The sequence below is a fragment of the Alexandromys fortis genome, unplaced genomic scaffold (assembly GCF_014885135.2).
Source record: "Alexandromys fortis isolate MF-2015 unplaced genomic scaffold, M_Fortis_MF-2015_v1.1 scaffold_68, whole genome shotgun sequence".
Taxonomy (NCBI): Eukaryota; Metazoa; Chordata; class Mammalia; order Rodentia; family Cricetidae; genus Alexandromys; species Alexandromys fortis.
The window spans coordinates 1,394,431-1,414,343 of record NW_026067948.1 but is presented as its reverse complement, the minus strand read 5'-3'; the positions used below and the strand labels follow the sequence as shown (position 1 = coordinate 1,414,343).

Here is a 19,913-nt window from a genome sequence, read left to right as displayed (position 1 = left end):
ACTCTACAAAGCCTACAGGCGACGCACACCAGATTGCAAGGTCTGGAAGTCACCTGGACAGCCCTCTAGTCCTCAGCCACAGGCTTTCCTGCACTCCTCAGCCTTGACCTTCTACAGGGGCTGTAGCCAAAGAGCCAAACGTGCTGACGTCATAGCCTGGCTGCACACAATGTGTATTTCTGTCCAATATCAGTTCACTCGATAGCACAGAGTGGATTCTTCAGAGAACAGGTGTAGCACAGGGGTCTCCTGCCCACATAGCACTTCACACACAGACTTCCCTTGTCCCCTTCGGAGGTTCCCCTTAAAGAAGGACTGCCAGCGACACACAGGGGAGGTTGGCACAAGCAAGACAAAAGTATGGTAATGATATCAGATGCCAAGTCAATTCAGGACATGTGCTCCACTATGAAAAGAGGAAGAGTGGGGATCTTGAAGTATATTTGATTTTGGGAAGAAAAAGCATATCCAGAGTTAAGATCCACATTCAATGTCAGAAGAGGAAGGTATTTAATCTGGGGCCTCTGGTGTGCCTTATCCACTGTACCGGGTGGACGATTAAATGACCCATCCTTTATCTGAGCCCTAAGGGAAACTGGTGGGGGAAAATGAAGCAAGTTTCCTTGTTCACTGAACAGTGGCCTCTTTTCTGAGGGCTCTAGGTCTGTTCCACTTCAGTGTAGTGTGGAGAAGGGGTCAAACTTTGGGATCTTGCTATGAAGTGTTTCCACAGGGTTAAACACTGACTTTCAGACTTTTGTGGCCGCATGCGGCAGTAGACAGCCCCAGGTCAAGGGCACTGTGCTCAAGAAATCTATAGGACTGTGGCAAGTTTGTGTTCTTTAGAGCTGAATTTTCCTAAGTCATATTGGAAAGGAGCAAGCGTGTGTGTGTGTGTGTGTCCGTGTGTGTATCTGTGTATATCTGTGAGTACCTTTGTGTGTGTGTCTGTGTATGTATGTGTATCTATGTGTCTGTGTGTTCCCTTGTCTGTCGGTATTTATACCTGTATGCATCTGTGTGTGTCTACGTTTAAATCTGCGTACACATATATCTATATGTCTGTGTGTCTTTGTGTCTATATATATGTGAGTTTTGTGTTTATGTTTATCTCTATGTGTGTGCGCCTGTGTGTGTCTGCATAGCTGTATGTCTCTGTACATGCATGTGTGTCTGTGTGTCTATGTGTGTGTGTGTGTACCTGTGTAACTGTGTGTGCATGTTTGTATCTGTGTGTGCCTGTCTTTATGTCTGTGTTTGTGTGTGTGTGTGTGTCAGTGTGTGTATGAGTAAGTAGACAGAGGGGGCTAAGTAGAGTTTAAATCAGGTGACTTTCATGATTAAAGTTAATCATGAAACCTTGGGCCACCTAGGTGCCTGTTGGGAGGGCGCCCCTAAAATCTACCAGAGTCCTTCAACATGGATGTCAATATTCTACTTCCAATTAAATCAGATTTTTCTCCAAACTTCACTGTCTGTAGAGCAAAACTGCATCAGGTCATGTGTGTGTCCTCATTGGCTCCCTATTATCTGTCTGTGGGTGGTGCCTATCGATGGGTTCAGTAATGCAGATACTGAACTGTCACTGTCAACAGAAGGTCCTTTAATGCTTTGTAGCTCTAGGTCATTTTAATAACAGTAGATAATTATTCAATGCTATAAAATGCCACTCTCAATTACTGCCTCATGGTCCAATACAACCGCTTGAGTACCAGCCATCAGTCTACTTTCTGGTAGGGAGGAGGAAGTCAAGGAAAGCGTGCCTCTTTACAGAAGTCCCACCACTTCTGCTTACATATAACTGGCCAGAATTTTCTCACATAGCCACACCTAACACAGAGATCTGGGAACGCAATGTGTTACTTGGTATCCAGCCAGTAATGGGTTCTGGTACACAGAAGGGAGAGTAGCTGCCGGAGCCACAATCCTTAACTATTGTGCTGGGATTGGGAGTGACCTTGTGATGCCTGTTCTCTGTGTGAGTTACTTAACGTCAAGGAATCTGTTCAGACTCTGCCTGAGGGTTATAGTTATTGTGACATTCAGACTGTGAAATACCAGTCAATGATGACTGACTGCATTGTTTTGTATTTAAAACTGAGAAATCTCTCTTCTGGGTCAGATTCCAGACACCCATGCTGGAACTGGTGTTGGCCGTTCTTTGGCTGACTCTGTCACCCAAGAGAAATGGGGGTGCCCCGCGTTTAGACTCATCATAACCAATCAGCCCATAGGGTGTATGCTGTATAATGATCACTTTAAATCGTGAACAAATTGCAACAATTTTCTTGTTATTGAGTCAAAATGTTTTTACTGCCTGGACAACATCTTTTGCATAGAATATGTTATCAGCAAGAGCTGATTGAGTTGACCTTCATCATGAGGCTGAAGTATTTGTCTTGTGCATAAAGGAGAGCGTCTGGTTGTTGAATGGCTGTGGGTGATTATGATGCACACAGGAACCACAGGGGTCACTTCTCTGGTGCAAATGTTTCTGCTGACTGCAGCGCCTGCAGCAGGGAGTAGGAAACCCTGCAGTGTACACAAGCGCAGCGGTATTAATCAAACCTTATCCGACCTAGACATAAGGATTGATTTATCATGAAATCCATGGCTCTCACACATCTCCACGTTCACGGCAGCCTTTAATCTTCCTTGAGCCTCTCAGCTAATGACTTGGTGATAAATAAGAGCCTTGGGGTTGTTTGCTTCTTGTCTGAGCTGAATTTCCTGTGATCTGTTTACCATGGGAAATTGCAAGGAGATCCTCAAAAAGACTTTTGGATGACAATTTATTCAAAGGAGCAGAATGTATACCTTCTATTTGTCTCTGTTTGTGCATTCCTAGTTTGTTTGGAATTAGTGTGGCTTTTTTTTATTTTTCATTTTGGGCAGAGATTTTAATTTTGTTTTGGATTTCTTTCTGATTGTTTTTGTAATGCATTAAGTTGGGGGAAAGGTCAACGTTTACATATGTATAAGGGCAGTTGCTGTATTTATTCAGAGTTGATGGCATCTGTTTCTTCCTTTCTGCTAACTAGTAGGAGGGAGGTGTTGCACACATCCTCCGCAACTTAGGGTTTGCTATGACTGTAACAAGACCGATTGTAAAATCAGTGTGATTTTAGCAGCTTTTATATGTCTACTTGTATATTTGTTGTGTAGAATGCAACATCACCACTAATCAGCACTGATCCGTGTTCTCCGCTGACGTGGTAGGGCCTGGGAGGCAGGAGAGCAGCACAGTGGGTTCCAAAACTTACAGCTAAAGGTACTCTCTCTCTTTTTGTTCTTTCTCCCTTTCTCCCTTCCCTTGCTAGATGGTACCAGTGTGAAGGAGCAGGCTATTACATACTCCATACTACCTGATAGGGGAGAGAAGGCTGCCCACAGGTAGACCTGGTTCAGCCAATCAGACCAGCGCGACCTACCCACAGGTGATTCCTGTTTGTGAAAACAAGGGAGTTGTGGTAAACTGAGGGTCACTTCCTTACACATCAGGACTACTGTCCTCCTTCTGGCATAGAAGTCACTGCAAGCTCAGCCATTTCCTTCTGGAGTCTAGATAATGCTTTGGGCTACTCACCTGTAGGAACACTGCCTCTGCTAGGACAACTCTTTGACCCTAACCACAGCGTCCCTATGCTGGTCTCTATCCATCAGCTTTCTGTCCCTTCCGTAATCCCAAAGGAATTCAAGGAAGCCAGGAAAGATGAGAGCACCCTCATCAACTTCCCCTTTACCTCACACACAAGCACCAAGACACCTTGCTGCTGCGTGTCCTCAAAGGCTTAGAGCCTTCCTTCCTCTTTTTTGGGGTTCCTGGTCTTGCCTCCCTCACACGCTCATGTAGTTTGATATTGACGCGCCCATCCTGGATGGAGGACATCGTTTCCCTGCTTGTCACTCAGCATAAGTAGGTCTTCGTCTGCAATTTCTTCCCTTGTCACTTCAGCTCCACATACTTTTCCTTTCCCTCTGGTTACAGTCCAAAGGTGTTTACATGTAGGAGAGCAGGGAACAGTAATATTTTTTTCCTTTACTGAAAATTTTTTCATGCAGTATATTCCGATCATGATTTTTCCTCATTCTGGTCCTCCAAGATCCTCCCTATGCCGCCCCCCCAACTCTATGCCTTTTCTTTCTCTCTCTCTTTAGAAAACAAATAAGCAAACAAAATACAATTATGGAAGGCTGTGTAACCTTTTGGACCTGGGCCTTCTTGTGGGGCTGATGGGGCGTGTCCCCAGTTCTGCCTGAGCCCTGTACTTCCAGGTTTGCCAAGAAAAGTAACTAAGAAAGTCGACAGCTCGGCTGGGAGTCACCAGGCTATCTCTTTAGTTACTTCTCTTGTCTTTGTGACCAAAATCAAATAGAAAGCAGCTCCCGGGAGGAAGGGTTAGTTTGGCTCATGATTTGAGAGGACGTGAAACCTTGAGACACCTTCATGACCCAACCATGCCAGCCTCGCCCTCCCTCCTGAGGCTCATCAGGCTCCTAAAGATTCTGATGGTACCTGAGCCCCGGGCGGACATTTCACATCCAAACTATGACAGTCACCGTGGCAGGATATGAGGTCACATTGCTTTGTTCTTGTCTGTGGATGGTGCCACCCACAGCCAAGATGGGTCTTTCCTCCCAATTTACCCAATCTAGAAACTCCCTCATGGACCTCTCAACAGTTTCTTTCTTCAGGTTGACTACCAATAAGAACCAGCATCAACAATTTGCTGCTTGATTGACAAGGTCATAGGTCACTGACGAACTTATGACTTGGATGTGCATGCCTGTGTAGTCAGATTGGACGGCAATGGACAGAATTCTTATACAAAATATATATAGAGAGACTCATGGTTATTCCTTCAGCTGATGTGATGGCTACGGACTTTCCCTTACAGGATCCTAGAATTGTAGACAGGGTAATAAATACCATATCCAACACAGCTTAAAGAGATTGGCTAACTCTCCTGAGCACTTACCTTGGGCCACACTCTCAGTTTTGTTCCGAGCAATTCAGACACACCAACCCTTTCAGGCTTACACACAATCATAAGCATGTTCTAGTTTCTGCTCTGCCATTGTGAGAAACAGCAGTTTGGGGAGGAGAAGATTTATTGGCCTCACACTTTCAGGATACAGTTCAGCACTGAGGGGCATCTAGGCGGGATCCATGGGGAAAACACTGCTCGCTGGCTTTCTTATACAGGAGATGGATATGGACAAGGATAACAAAGACCAGAGGCAACAAAACACAAGCTACTTTCTGAAGGGACCTGTGTCCGCATGATGGTGCAGGGAACATGAAGGAGGAACTGAAAATGTGCCATGGTTTATGGAGGAAGAGATGCCCCAGCAGGATTTCTCTTTTTAAAACAGAATTGATGCTGGAGAGATCGCTCAGCAGCTAAGAGCACTGGCCGCTCTTGCAGAGGACCCAAGTTCTGTCCTCAGGACCCATATGGAGGCTCACAGCTGTAACTCCAGTTCTGGGGGGATCTGATACCCTCGTCTAACTCTTCAAGGGGACCAGGTACATAAGTGACGCACAGACATGTATCCACCCCCATGCACAGAAAAATATTTAAAAAATAGAATCATTTCAACTTGTCAGTTAGCATATGGATGTATTTTTTCTGTTTTATTTTTTGCGTGCTGACATTTTAAAAATTAGGGTAATGTTCAAATTAATTCCTTCATTTTTTGTTAAATTGAGAATTATTACAATATAGCAAGCTTGCTTTAGATACTGTATTAAATTTTTGTTATTGGCTTTTAAAATTAAAGTATAATTTTCCCTTTCCTTTTTCTCCCTTTACCCCTTCCTATTTCCCTGTCCTTGCTCTCTCTTGAAATCATGACTTCTTTTTCTTTAATTGTTATTAATATATATGTTCACACACATATGTGAACACACATACATGACCTTAGTCTATTTAGAGTGACTTGTATGTATATAATTTCAGGGCTAATCATTTGGAATAAGTATTTTTAATGTTCTTACTTTTTTCTTACACTATTTTGGAATATGGATTTTTAAATGACTTAATGTTCAAATAAGGCATGCATATCCTCCTGGAGAATAACCACTTGAAGAGGAAGTGAAAACCCACTGCAGTACAGAGTGTCTACAGATACCTATCAAACTCTGTGGGAAGAACTGTTGACTTCTTCTCAGAGAATCCCCTGCCTCTGGGCAGTCCCACACAGGGCTGCTCACAGCTTTGGGCACTACAAGCAGCTTCCTTTGCTTTCTGCGATAAGGCTGTGGTTTTCAAGGAGAACACCAAGTCTCCTACTTCACAATGCGAAGTGAAGACTGCTCTGGGATGAGAGCCATGCTCAGCGTCAGGTTCCATGGTTTCTGGTATGAAAGCAAGCAGTCCAGGTGTGGTCACACAGGTCAATAGGTGATGGCTCTCCCCAGCCTTTTCCCAGGGGCTCCTCCTACAAGGTAATTGACTTCACCCTGAACTTTCTTTCTCCTCAGACTTTTACAGCTAACTATTACGTGTGACCCTCAAATGTGTGCGAAAGTCTTGGGCACACATGGAGGGGAGGTGTCATGCTTCACCAGACACCATCCACCTCTCCCAATCTTAGGACAATGTGACATGGCCCCTGTGGTAGGCAGTGCTGGCTCAGGCCTGCCACTGTGCCTTTAAGAACTTAGCCCTTCTTCTGCGGTCCTCCTCATAATCCTTCTTTCCATTTCCCAGGAAGCTCCAGATCTCCTAAATCACTTTTATAGATCCCCTCTCTAAGCTCTCAAGGCATCGTGAACTTATGTTAATGCAAGAAGCATAATGACAATTTATTCTGTTTAGAATGCACACTGGTGTTTTTGCAAAAGCAGAGAATACCACTGGATACACCCAGATTCAAGCAGTGGTCCTGAAGTCACAAAATCTGGAGAAAAAAGAAGCATATGGGACTGTGAAAGAGGCTGTGCACTCCCAAACACTCCACAATGGAGAGGAATGTTGATCTGTCTGAAGTCAGGCTTATGGTAGCCAGGGCCAAGGCCCTTGAAAGGGAGGCCCTCTTGCTCCATCTCAGAGTGATCTGGGTTCTGAGAAGAGCAGGAAGGAGCAGGGAAGCTCTGAGGGGTTGGAAGTAGTCTCCATGTAGGGTGGACCAGAATGATAACTTCACTCCAGAAAGACCAGGATGGAGTTAACAAACCTGACAAGAGGCTATTCCTTGCCTGGGGTGACTTACCGTCCTTATTCTCACTATAGAATAATCCATAGCAGAGCCTATGAGGTTGTGGTTCTTGATCTAGATTTGCGCAAGTCCCTTACTTCACTGAAGCGCCATGATCAACAACATTTGCCTGTGAGTGGAGCTAATGTCTGCTTACAGATACTAGGTGAAAACACAAGCCCACTCATTTGAATACCCTGAGTAATCAGGATGCAGTATCTCAGAGGCTAGACACTCAGAGGCATCAACAAACAAAATCCGATGGACATCGGGGGCTGATGACAATCCTGGCCAGGTCCCCGGTCAGCTTTCATTCTGGTCATTAATTCACAGTCTCTTCCCTTTACCTCCCCTCTCTTCCTTCCCCTCCCCTCCTCTGCTCTCTCCTTTCTCTTTTTTACTGGACAATTTATGCTCTGGGCTGTTTATAAGTAGATGAAATCTGCCGATCTATTCTTGGGCTTCATGTGGAACAAAAATGAGGAAACTGCATTCCAGACAAACCTTTACTAAAATCCAGCTTTGTTACCATAAAATCAACTTGGCTTCACATCCCCATGTGTAAAGGCACTGGATTCCGTGATCCCCAAAGCTCCTTCTAGCTGTAAAATGTGCAGTTTTGCTTACTCACAGGATCACCGCCCTGCTCTGAGCAGTTGGCCCTGTGACTAAGAGCAGACTCTCCCTAAGAATGAGCTGCGAGTTCCAATTTGGGGTGAAGACAGGCTCCACTGTGGTCTCTTCTCCTGCAATTAGATCCCCTTTCTACTGTTTCTGGTCATCCCAATGGACTCTCTACCATGCCATAATTCTTCAAGGTAGAAATCAGACTATACATACATACATATATACATACATGCCTGCATATTATTATCTGGATTATGAAAAGCCACTGGCCATGAGGGGTTTGTTTTCCCATATCAGCATCCTAAAGTCCCTACATTTCCCTTCAATTCCATCTCTATCATGTATATTTAGTTATTATTACTAATTGATCAAATGGCTAATTTCTCTTTTAAGTGTCATGTAAATAAAATTTACCGTATTCCCTCCTCAGAACAATGTCTTCATTCCAGATAATAAAGTTTTGCTATTTTTATATAAAAAGGGAGAGCCGAGTTCATAAATGTTAGAGCTTAATCCACAATACAGGCATACTTAGCTTGACAGCTGCAGTACCAGAAATGGCAATGAATACTGAAAGTTACACATCCGTGATATTAGCTATAGATTGGTAGTGTATCATTATCCCCGTGTGGCTTGAGTCCAACTCTGCACATCCTGTCGGTGACCCTGGGCTACTTATCTGTGTTTCAGTTCCTCCCATCTCATGGGAAGACGGTATATTTAAATGAATTAAGATTGGTAAAATGCTTAGGACGATGCTTACCAGAGGAAAAATAAATTATGATTATGGTTTTTCAGGGAAGGAATCAAAGAGAATAATCCATATTCAGAAGGGTTTGAAAGGGGCCAGTGAACAGGAGGCAGAGGAGGGGTGGGAGCTATGGGAGAGCATAACTGTAATAAGAATACAGGTGACTAGGGACAACAGGAGGGAATTCTACAAGTTTCCTCTCAGGCCTCTTCAAAACATGAAGCTAATGTTTACATGAGTCCTAGACCTCTGTGTAGACTGTCCCAGCACTGAGATGCCAGGACCGGGATGGAATAAGCCAGTTAGTTAAGGAGTCCGTGCACTACAGCATCTCACAGACAGACTAGCACAGGGTTCAGCCCACAGAGGCAGTGTCAATATGAAGAGGGACGCTTAAGAGAAATCCCACTCTAGCTCAGAAGTGAGTATAATAGAGGGATATTTATTTAGGAGTAGACTCACAGATCACAACCCTCTGCTGGAACAGGGAATAGCAACCGAATCCCACAGCCACAAAAGAGGCGGGACAAGCGCTTTACATAGGCATATATAGTATAAGGGGCCATGCCCAAGTGGGTGGGGAACTTAACTGCTAATGGTGGTAGGAATTCCTACAACACCTCCCCTTTTGTTTAAATAAGAAATTTCTAAGTCTAATACAAAATTATATGCAATAAGAACAAGTATCAGGTATAAAAATTAGAATTATAAGCAGCATAAACAATATCAAGCAAGAAACATGATAAATGTTTCAATAATTATCCTATCCTAAGGAGTTTAAGTCTTGTATGTAAATAACTTGGCCAAGTCATGAGAGGAAAGTTAATTACATCTATCTAGTCTTCAACCTCATCAAAGACCCAAGAAGAGAAATAATATTACTTGAGTAAGCAGGAAGTGCAATCAAGCAACTTCCAAAATTTGCAACAAATGTCAGAGACAACTAGATACCTGGGTAAGCACCCAAAGTCTTATTTGCAACATTGGAACAACCAACTTTGGCTAAGGCCTACAGTAACTGACCATTTTTAGAGGCAGGAAATTTGTCAAAGCGTTTTCTTACCCTGTCTTGGCAAGGTTTGGCAGTCTTTTTTCTAGTATCCTGCTTGTCCTGTCCAGACATCATGCATTTTGTCAGTGGTCAATGCACAGGCAGTTCCTTTCCCAAAGGCCAGTTTTGCCAAGAAGAAAACAAACTCCAAGTGGAGTTTCTTTGGTGCTCAACATTCTCTCAGGAATAGATCAGTGCTGCCAGGAGCAATCGTGTCTCACTTCCACAGAACCCTAAGTTATTTAAATGCCATATTCTACAGCTCTTTGAACTGGTTGAAGATTACCTATCTATGCAGAATAAATCTCTATGTATCAAAAGAACCTGATTAGTCTAACTATAAGTATGACAAACATGGATGACTACTGACCTATGAATCTTAATACCTATATAACTTAAAGACTAAGACTTCATGTTAGAATATTAAACAATCTTGAAACAACTGTGCAACAAATGAGGACAATGATCTCAAAATGTAAATAATGTTTAAGTATCTTTATCAGAGGTAAAAATGTATACTGCAATATGATAAATTTATCCTAAAATTGTATTAATATTATACAAAATGTCTTAAGCAGTGGTAGAAGCATATATGCATACAATATGACAAAATAACTTTGCCTAGATATACAAATATGCTAGACTAAAATAGGAACATATTCAATATAATTTAAGTTTGTATCAATATACAAGAATACATATCAATGTAAATTGCCTATAAATAACAGCTCATAAGTATTCACTCCATTACTCACTATTATTATTAGTATGAGTAAGCTCACACTTATCTATTTTTTTGGCTTTGTATTAACTCATATCTTTTTTTTTATTTATTAAAGATTTCTGTCTCTTCCCCACCGCTGCCTCCCATTTCCCTCCCCCTCCCCCAATCAAGTCCCCCTCCCTCCCTCCCTCGTCAGCCCAAAGAGCAATCAGGGTTCCCTGCCCTGTGGGAAGTCTCACACTTATCTATTATCCCATCCAATTTCCTCTTTAAAAAAAAAAAAAGAGATCCCCGAGTTTACATAATTCTCCCCATCCCCCAACCCTATACAAATTATAATCAACCCCTAAATGATGTCCCTAACCCTGAGGACAAACTTTGTTGGGAGAGGGGACATTGTCTTCTAGATTTACTGCCAGCTGTCATGGGGGTGAAGTTCTTTCTATGGGATCCTGTGAAAGTAAAATGATGGTTAAGTTCCAAGATTACTGTCTGGTATAATTGCAAATAGTCTCTGAGTATTCGGTAGGGTTTTTCTAATCTATTATCAGATCCACAAATAGAGGTGTCAGTCACCCTCAAACCTCCAGCAGCCACAGGCTCCTCAGGCCACCCACGGAGGAGACCCAGCCTGGCTGTGTCAAGAGACTGGTATGTTGACACACTTGCCACAGTTGCCACAGTTACCACAGGGAAGTCGACCTCCCACTCGCTTGCATGCACATGGGAGGGTAGTGTTCAGTGTCTCACCTGGGTTCTTAAACATGTCCTTGATATATCTTCACAAGACACCCTCATACTCAGATCGAAAAGGGTACATTGCATTTAATGGTGGGGGAAACACTTGCCCCCCTATGAGATTACTGGAAGTCAGACTGAGGGGCTTAGTTCTAGGAAGCCTCTGTCAATACAAAGGCTGAGTTCCGCTGTGGAGAGCTGAGGTATCTAAGAGGTCTATTTGCAGTTGACTGTACCATTTTGGAGGTGTCCTGGGAGGCGATGCATTTGAGGAGTTAAACATGAAATGATATTAAAAGCAAGAAAAGCTTCAAGAGGATGCTTCCACTTTATAATTCTCCCCTATCCAAATCCCAGGCTGGCCATACACTTCCAATCTCCAGCCTCTGCCTCCCAAGCGCTAATGAACTTTTAAACACTGCTTCTCAACATAGTCTAAAAGCTTGACTTCTAGCTTAGAGGAACGGATCACAGTGGTCAGAGGAGGCTGTTTCTCATGAGACACTCTTCCCAGAGTGCCCCATTCTTAAAGCAGGCAGCCTTCCCACTTGCAGCTAAGCATAACTTGCCACAGGGTGCATCTGGTGCTGGCTGATGGCTGGCTTCCTTTCTGAAGTCCTTCCTGTTGCTGCACAGAGCCTCAGCCTGGGTCACTGCTAACCGCGCACAGTGTGCCGTGCAGAGGCTTGCGGGATCAGAAATGCTGATGGGTGTGGGAGAAGAAAGGCCCAGAACCTATGTTTGCAGAGTGTATTGCATTTTATTCAGGGTTGAACAAGTGCCTAGTAAACCCTCTAGAGACAGAAATCATTTCACACGTGGATGTGGAGGAAGCAGAGTGTCTCACATTCTTAGCGTGAGGGTAGGAGAGTGGTGGTTGGGAAGACAGTCTAAAGCACGAGAGTGGTGGTTGGGAAGACAGTCTAAAGCACGAGAGTGGTGGTTGGGAAGACAGTGATGGTAGGAGAGTGGTCTTGGGAAGACAGTGATGGTAGGAGAGTGGTGGTTGGGAAGACGGTCTAAAGCACGTTTCTTCTTTCCCATGCCCACTGCGGTCAATGTGTGGGCTTTGGCTTCCTGCCCACACGTTCGAGGAAACATCATCTGAGATAAAGAACCCAAGAGTAGCTCTGTCCTCTGACACCTCTGTCTGTCCACAGATCAGGAACCACACCAACTATGCTTCCAGCTCCACCTCCCTGCCCCGCCCAGGCTCCTCGGCTCTGATGTGGAGTGACCAGCTGGAAAGGTAAGACAAAGGGGCAGCCAGCTCGACTGAAAAGCCTTTGTCCTTGACTCGGGTCTGTCTACTGATGCCTCTGAGAATCAGAAGGTAGGGACTGAGGAGATGGCTCAGTCTGTGAGAGCTTGCCTCAAGCGTGCGGACCTTGGTTCAACACGCAGAACCCATGCCAAAAGCCAGGTGTGGTGTGCGCCTGTAATCTCAGTGATGGAGGGGGGGGAGATAGTGGAATCCCTGGAGTTTACTGGCCAGCTCGCCTGGACACTGAGAGACACTGTCTCAATCAAAAAGGGGAAGTTACCTGAGGACCAGCACTCAAGATTTTCCCCTGACCTACACACACACACCCATTTTGATCCAGGAAAGCGAAACTCGACAGAGAGGCTTTCTTTTGTGAAACCCTTCAGACACCTCCTTCCACAGAGACCCGTTCCAGCTTGGACTTAGGACAAATCAGCTCCTCCACCCCGCCGTTGAGCGCTCATAACAAGATGCATAATAAGTGTTTTACGACCGAGTCAGTGTTTTAATTAGACACCAGAACCCAAGGTCTTGGCCACATGGCCAGCGCGCTCTCAGTTCCCCTTTGGATTTGATTTGATTTGTATGAAATGTGTCCTCCAGTGAACAAACACTCTGGAAAACAGAGCAAAGTGAAGAGCAAGATGTGTGGTTGACGCTGTTAAATTTAGAACATCAGTTCTCCCCCGTAACACTGTCTTCCATGTGTCTGTTAGGGACTCCAGAGCCATGGGCGGACTGAATGAAGTCTGCCAGCTTGATTGTACTCTGTAACCTATGTCCAAAAGAGAGGATGCGAAGAAAAGGGTTTCACTGTTTTTAAAGACAACACACTCGGCTTATCAAGTAAGTGGGAAGCCAGTGTGCTCACTGTATTTCATTCTCTGGTTTTCCGGATGTGAAGAGTAGCCTCTTCTCAGTACACGGTGTTACTGTGAATGTGGATGTTCAAGAGCCTAATATCTCATCTCTGCCATTTATCACCTCCTGGCTGTGGTAACTGAGAGAGAACTGGTTCAGTTTTACAAAGGAAATAACTGAGTATGTTTCTCCATGAAGTTGGAAACTAGACCAGCAAGAATACGCTGGTGGACTCTGGGAAAGCTTACAGGCCGTGAGGCTGGAGCTGGGGAGAAGGCTCAGTGGCTAAGAGCACTGGCACCTCTTGTGGTAGACCTGGGCTCAGTTCTCAGCATCCATGTTAGGCAACTCACAGCTGCCTGCAATTCCACCTCCAGGGGTCTGACTCTTCTCTTTACGGACACCAAACTTATGCACATGTGCCCTTCATTTAGCATCTGTGAGATCAAATATGCACACCCAGACATACCGTGACTCTGTCCTTCCTTGTTACAGAGCGTGAAGGGAAGACAGAGGGTAACTTATTTCCACCTCTTTTTTTGCTAGTTTCACCTTAAGGCTTTTAAAAATATCATTTATTTTGTTAGTGTGTTTATATGTCTGTGCATGTGTCTGTGTGAGTAGATGTTGGGGGGGGTATCTGTCTATCTATCTGTGTGCCTGTCTGTCTGTCTGTGTGAGTAGATGTTTGGGTGTGTGTGTGTCTGTCTGTGTGTGTGTCTGTCTGTGTGCCTATCTGTCTATAATTGCATATGGAAGCCAAAAGAGGGTAATGAGTGCCCTCCTCTGTCATCCTTACTGATTCCTCCCTTACCTCTGCACCATCTCTCCAGGTACTTTACTCATTCCTTTAAGGTAGGCTCTCTCCCTGAACTTGCAGCTCATGTCCTCTTGGCTAGGCTGGAATCAGCAAGGCCTAGTGAGGGCACGGGGGTGTGTAGTATTCCTGGCTTGTTCTGTGTGTGCTGAGTTCTAAACTCTTGTCATGTTCTTGCACAGCAAGAAATCTTAACCCTAAATCAGTTCCCTAGGCCCTTGTTTTTAATTTTTAACATAAATTTGACTATAGTTTTGCCTTATTAAGGAGATAAAAAAATTAGGCCAGGCTCTGCATAGAGACTTTGGAAAGTGGGAAAAAAAATGGGAAACTCTGGGGATTTGGCCCAGTGGTGGAGTGCTGGCCTAGCATGTTCAGGGGTGGGCTCCCTCCTCAGCAACAACAAATAAGCCAATAACCCAGGAGAGGGTGATTGCTGGGCTCTAGTTCCTCAGCTCCAGAGAGCCATCAGTCATCACTGTCTTACAGTCCTTTTCATTCTTTCTAATATACTTCTCTTCTTTAGGCACTTTTTAAACCGTGTGTGTGTGTGTGTGTGTGTGTGTGTGTGTTCATGTGAGTGCAGATGCCCACAGAGACCAGTAGAGGGCATAAGATCCCCTGGAGCTGGAGTGACTGGCAATGGTGAGACACCCAATATCAGCCCTGGGGAACTGAATTCAGGTCCTCTACAGTAGCAGAGAGTGCTTTCAACAGCTGAGCTGTCTTTCCAGTCTCTCTCTGTATACTCCTAAAAATTTTGTCTGGTACAATTATTGCAAGGATTTTTAGGCATTTTTTACTTGTGCTTTTTTTGAATCTTGTTCTCATTTCTTTGATGTAAAACATGCACTTCTCAGACTATTTAAAGCACATTAGAAAGTTAGTATATGCTGTACCCAAGAGTTTATCAAGGAGCACACTGCAGCTCCCTCACCCAGAATTTGCAGTCACCCTGGGTACCATGTGCAGTCAAAATGCTTTCTAAAAGAATTAAAGATTTGAAATTCTGTCAGTGAGAAACTGACCAGCACGGCGCATTACCTTAAAATCTGGCAGAAGAACTTAGCTGATATGAGAAAGGCTGCGTTTTACAGGGGGCTCCTTATTTTAGAATAGAATAGAATAGAATTTAGAATATAACAGTTATATACTCCTTGAGACTTGCTGTATGCAAGACAATCTGTATTTGACGTACCTGTAAGTGACCTTATTTACAAAGCACACCTAATTTCTACACACATGTGTTTTGGCCATAGATGGCATATGCATTTCTTATTTATATGTTACTTTTACTCTATGCACAAAAATAAATCATTCCCACTGTACTTACAGGTCTCTCTTTGTGTTTTGACAGATGACAAACACCCCGAGGTGGACTTTCACTGCAGTCCCTGCTTCCCTGGGTCTGTGAATTTCTTCCCCCTGAGAAAGATAATGGAATATTTTGGATTATTTTCCTTCTTTGGGCCACAGGTTTTAATTTTTTTTCTTGCCATTAAACACACGGAGACCCTGGACTTCTGGATGCTGATTGGCCCCCGTCAGGACTGGGACTCTGCACTTGAGGAGTAGGTCAGAATTGCACACCCTCGTCTGGTGGGCAGCACAGACGGACTTGATACAGCGGTGTCTCCAACTCCAGCCGCACGGGGACATCGTCACGTGTTTTAGCAGTTTGATTCTTCTACATAAGTTTGAAAAAGCAGCGTAACTTTTTAACAGGAAATCATTCAGGTATTGAGAGCAATTGTCCATATAATAAACTATGAGTTTAATGAGATTTTAAAAAAAAGCCACATGAGAAAGCGGGGTGTTGTGCAAACAGTGTTGTGCCAAGCTGGCATGGGACACCACAGAGTTGTGTGTCCTCAGCGAGGCTTCTGGGGATAGGCCCTTCAGTAATTCAGGAATTGCAACATTGTCTCTCTGCTTTTAAAGGGAGCAGTTCAGCTAAGGGGCCTTCCAAGTGTCACTAACAGTTCCAAGGCTAGATGATTAAATGTTCAGTTAAAGCCATAAAAAGGAAAACCAGATACAGCCAGCTAACTATGGTTCCAGTTCAACCTTACTTCTGAGTCAACATCAACTTAAGATTTCTCACAATTTGTGCTCAGGCAGCACACACAAAAAGAGCAAAATTCATAAGATTTTAAATTATTTATCAGTTATTCTACATCTAACTAAGTCTGTGACTTTTTATGAAATAAAATAATTTTGTCTATATTGAAATAGTGAACTTTAAAAACTATCTGAGTTCTTTAACAGCGTCCAACACCTTCACCTGCTTGTAAATCCAACAGCCTCTTTTTCCTTCCTCAACCTGCCCTCTGGATTTCTTTCCCCATCCCCAGTTCTTTTAGTTCAGCAGATATTCAGTGTCTGCCTAGACACTCACAGCACCACGCTGTCACCTCTGTGGGCGTCTCAAGAAAAGATGAGACTCTGGGATCTGTTGTTTCGCACTCGGAGCCTGTACCGGGTGCACTCTATCTACCTATAACTAAGTGGTGTGGTCTCTGAATCCGCTGTCAACTCCCACAGCTTTATTTTGATCTGTTTTTACAACAGTCTTCAGCAGCCATTAGCCAGTCATTTTTACCACGCACTTCTGAGAGTTAAGCTCAGTGACCACCACGAGAATGTCCATCGCTCACCGCCACGGGTATCTAGCTGTCATCTACTATTTCATCTTCACAGACCGAGCTCTGGACAGTGTTCCCCATCAGGACCATCAGTTAAGGTTTGGTGCAATGACGCCCCACTTACAGGACCAGTGATGTAGCAGGATCATGGGCTTTGAAGCAAAGTTGGACTTGACTCGCCATACACCATGCACAGGCCCTGTCTGTGACCTTGAGAAAGCTTCATTACATACCACTGGGTCTCAAATTATCCTACCCATGAGCTGAAAACAGTGCTTCCTGTAGGGTTATTGTGATGACCTCTGTGAAGCATATGCAATGTGTCAGGTCACTAAGCATTGACTGATTAATTAATTGTTCAGAATTATCTTCAAGTACTTGCTATGAGCTCTCAGTTTCGATTTCAAACTGACTTCCTTACTCCCTGCAGTTGAATGTCGTGGGCAGAATCCACTTCAAACCCATGCTTTAGTGTCTCTAAGACCTCGGCATCAGTTCTACCGTTGCAGAATGTCCCATGTGTTCTCTCCTTGTCCTTGGACAATTCATATCTGCGTCCTCATCTGTACCCTCGTCCTGATGCTACATGGAGCCCACAGCATCTTTGCACACTGCCTTAAACGCTTTCACTCTCTGTGGTTTTCCCCCTTTCCTATATTGTCTTTATCTATCTCTTAGCTCTGTGTTATCAGACACCTAGGAAGCTGCTGTTGATTTAATTAATTATCAGCAGGGAGACATTTATGTACAGGACTACAGTCTGAAAGAGGAAAGACTTCGGTGGGAAGCTGCTTCCATATCACCATTATTAACTTTCTAATTTTTGTGTCTGTATCCAAGCGATCTAATCACACTCATTTCAGCATGAGAGTGTAAAGCTCCTTTTGTGGACGTAAATAATAATGAGGCAACTGAAAAAAAAAGTTTGACAAAGGTGATGTCCAGACACCAGACTGGCCCTTTTGTGACTCACCTAAACTCTGAGAGAAAAAGTATGTGTCTGTGTAAAATACGACTGGTGCTGCTTTTAAAAAACAGGCTTTAGTTTTTAGTGCAGGTTTAGGTTCTCAACAAAGCCGAGTGGGATCCAAAGGCCCCTTCGCCTTTTTGTCCGAGGAAAGCATCTATTGCAGAGCAGATTCTGCTGCACCGTGCACTCGTGCTGTGGTTCAGAGACGCGTGAATCAGCTTTAAGGTCCTTGTCCTCGCTATCATAAGTAAACACTCTCCTCATGATGTAATGGGGTTGACACAAGGGCTAATCCTCCCAATAAACCACTGAGCTCCACTGAGCTGCTGCCCCAACACACAGCATATAGAGAAGCGGAGTTGATCAGTGGTTATAACCAATTATAACACCAACCATAAGACTTGTGGGTTAAACACGTGAAGTTGTGTAACATTAATGTGCTAAGTGGATGTGCAGACATGAGTTCGTGCCCCTTTTCACATATATGCAACCGAGTCTTTTAGCTATATGTAATATATTTGTGTAAGATACTACATGTATTATGTGTATGGTTCTTTATATAATGTAACAAATATATAAGCTGGCGTGTATGACATATCACATGTTACTATATCGAATATGTCCTGTGTGTATTGCATGTAGTATGTTTTGCATCACTTCAGCCCTCTGGCATTTGCACCGGAGGAAAGGAGTTACTGAAAAGTCCAATATCCAGTGCTGTCTCTTCGCACCAGCACAGACCAGTGTGAATGAAAACTGGCATAGAAAAGCCCACTAGGCTGGTTCTGTGATGTGAGGCCAGGATAATGGGAAAGGCTGCCAAGCCTGCCATAAGAGCCAGGCCTGGAGAAAAAGCAGCTGTGCTGGTATTCGGAGACGTGCTTTCACTAGAAACTGTATTTGTCCCAGTCTCCCCAGGAGAGAAGAGAGAAGCAGATCCGTTGCCTTGTACAGGTGCATGTGGATATGCGTCTTGTAGTTATATAGGAGTCTACAAGACACAGAAAATTCAGACTTTAATTGGTCTGCTCTTTTATTATTTATAAGAAAAGCTGAAAATTAGGATAAAGATGAAGTGAAAGTTATAGAAGTCTATAAAATGTATTTAAAATGGCACAGTCTTCCCATACCCTCAATATTTAGGACTGTATTTGGGGCATGGTAAGATAACTGTCGCAGTGTGGGCATCTTAAGGCTCTGTTCACTATACTTTACTTGCTATAATGATGTAACTATGTCCTTGTCTTGATTCACGCTGTGTGTTTCAGGAATCTGCGGTTTACTAACCGTTCTGTTGATTTTTAATGTTGAGGCAATACTGTAAATATAAGTGGTTCTTGTTTTATCTATTCCTAAGGCTTGGTTTTTATTAAATGAAATGTTTTTTATATAAAGATAATTTGTGTGAAGCCCATTCTGATATCCTTTATAGTTGCTTTTGAATACTGGCCACATTGTGGGTTTCCAGGACCTGGCCTTTGTGTGTCTTGGGATCCAACAGAACCAGCGCTGTTGGGGCCAGGAACACAGAAGGGACCAGTAAAGACATAGTCGTCCGTGATCTGCCTGTGGCACATGGGAGTGGTGCCAAAGTTCTGTGTGCTCCCTGCCTACCCAGCACAGAGAATGATCTACAGGAACCGTGCTTTGGGTCTTGAATGAGTTTATTGAGTTGGTAGCAAGAGAAGGTAGAGGAGTCAATAGTGAGTAACATCTAGAGAGAAGCAGCAGCCTTCCCCAGGACATCGGATTCGATGCTCGCAGCATCTGGCAGGGATGCCTGGAGGAGCACAACTGAGACAGCAGGAGAAGGCGACGTCATCAGTGGGGCTGAAGACACCCAGCAGAGGGAGGCTGGAGAAGCCCTGCTGAGGCAGCCAGATGGAGTTCCTAATGAGCTTTCTCTCCATGGATGAGCTTCCCATCCTCACCGTAGACAGTTTTATATTATGGGGTAGACAATACTAACCTTGGCTGGAAATGAAGTTTTGAAGGGCACAGTGTTTTCCCTCCTTCCCATCGCAGAGCCAGGGAACAGCTTGACACAGGATAGGGCAGGGCCTGTTGGAGGACTCTTGACATAAACAAGCGTGGGTCTGCCACGGAGAGAACAAGCAGCTTGTGCAGCCTGCTCCAGAGTGAACACCCGTGAGAACTTGCCAACATGATTTACACATGCCCTCTCTGGGCCATTTGGGACAGACTTTATTTAGGTTTGAGCCTACAGATGATGTCACTAGACTTCTTACAGAGAACAATTAT

The 19,913-nt window shown here is 44.1% G+C and overlaps 1 protein-coding gene across 2 annotated transcripts in view; it reads left to right on the top strand.

Moving 5' to 3' along the window:
• The window catches only part of Ptger3 (prostaglandin E receptor 3), a 66,784-nt gene extending 47,207 nt beyond the window's left edge, over positions 1-19,577 (top strand). The window contains exons 3-5 of one of the 2 annotated variants that reach the window (XM_050149501.1): positions 12,255-12,343; positions 13,075-13,204; positions 15,394-19,577. In XM_050149501.1, the coding sequence (XP_050005458.1) occupies positions 12,255-12,343; positions 13,075-13,132 (147 nt within the window). In that variant the 3' untranslated portion in view covers positions 13,133-13,204; positions 15,394-19,577. The remainder of the gene's footprint in view (positions 1-12,254; positions 12,344-13,074; positions 13,205-15,393) is intronic. The other variant, XM_050149502.1, reaches the window with a different exon arrangement.
• Positions 19,578-19,913: the final 336 nt, after the last annotated feature.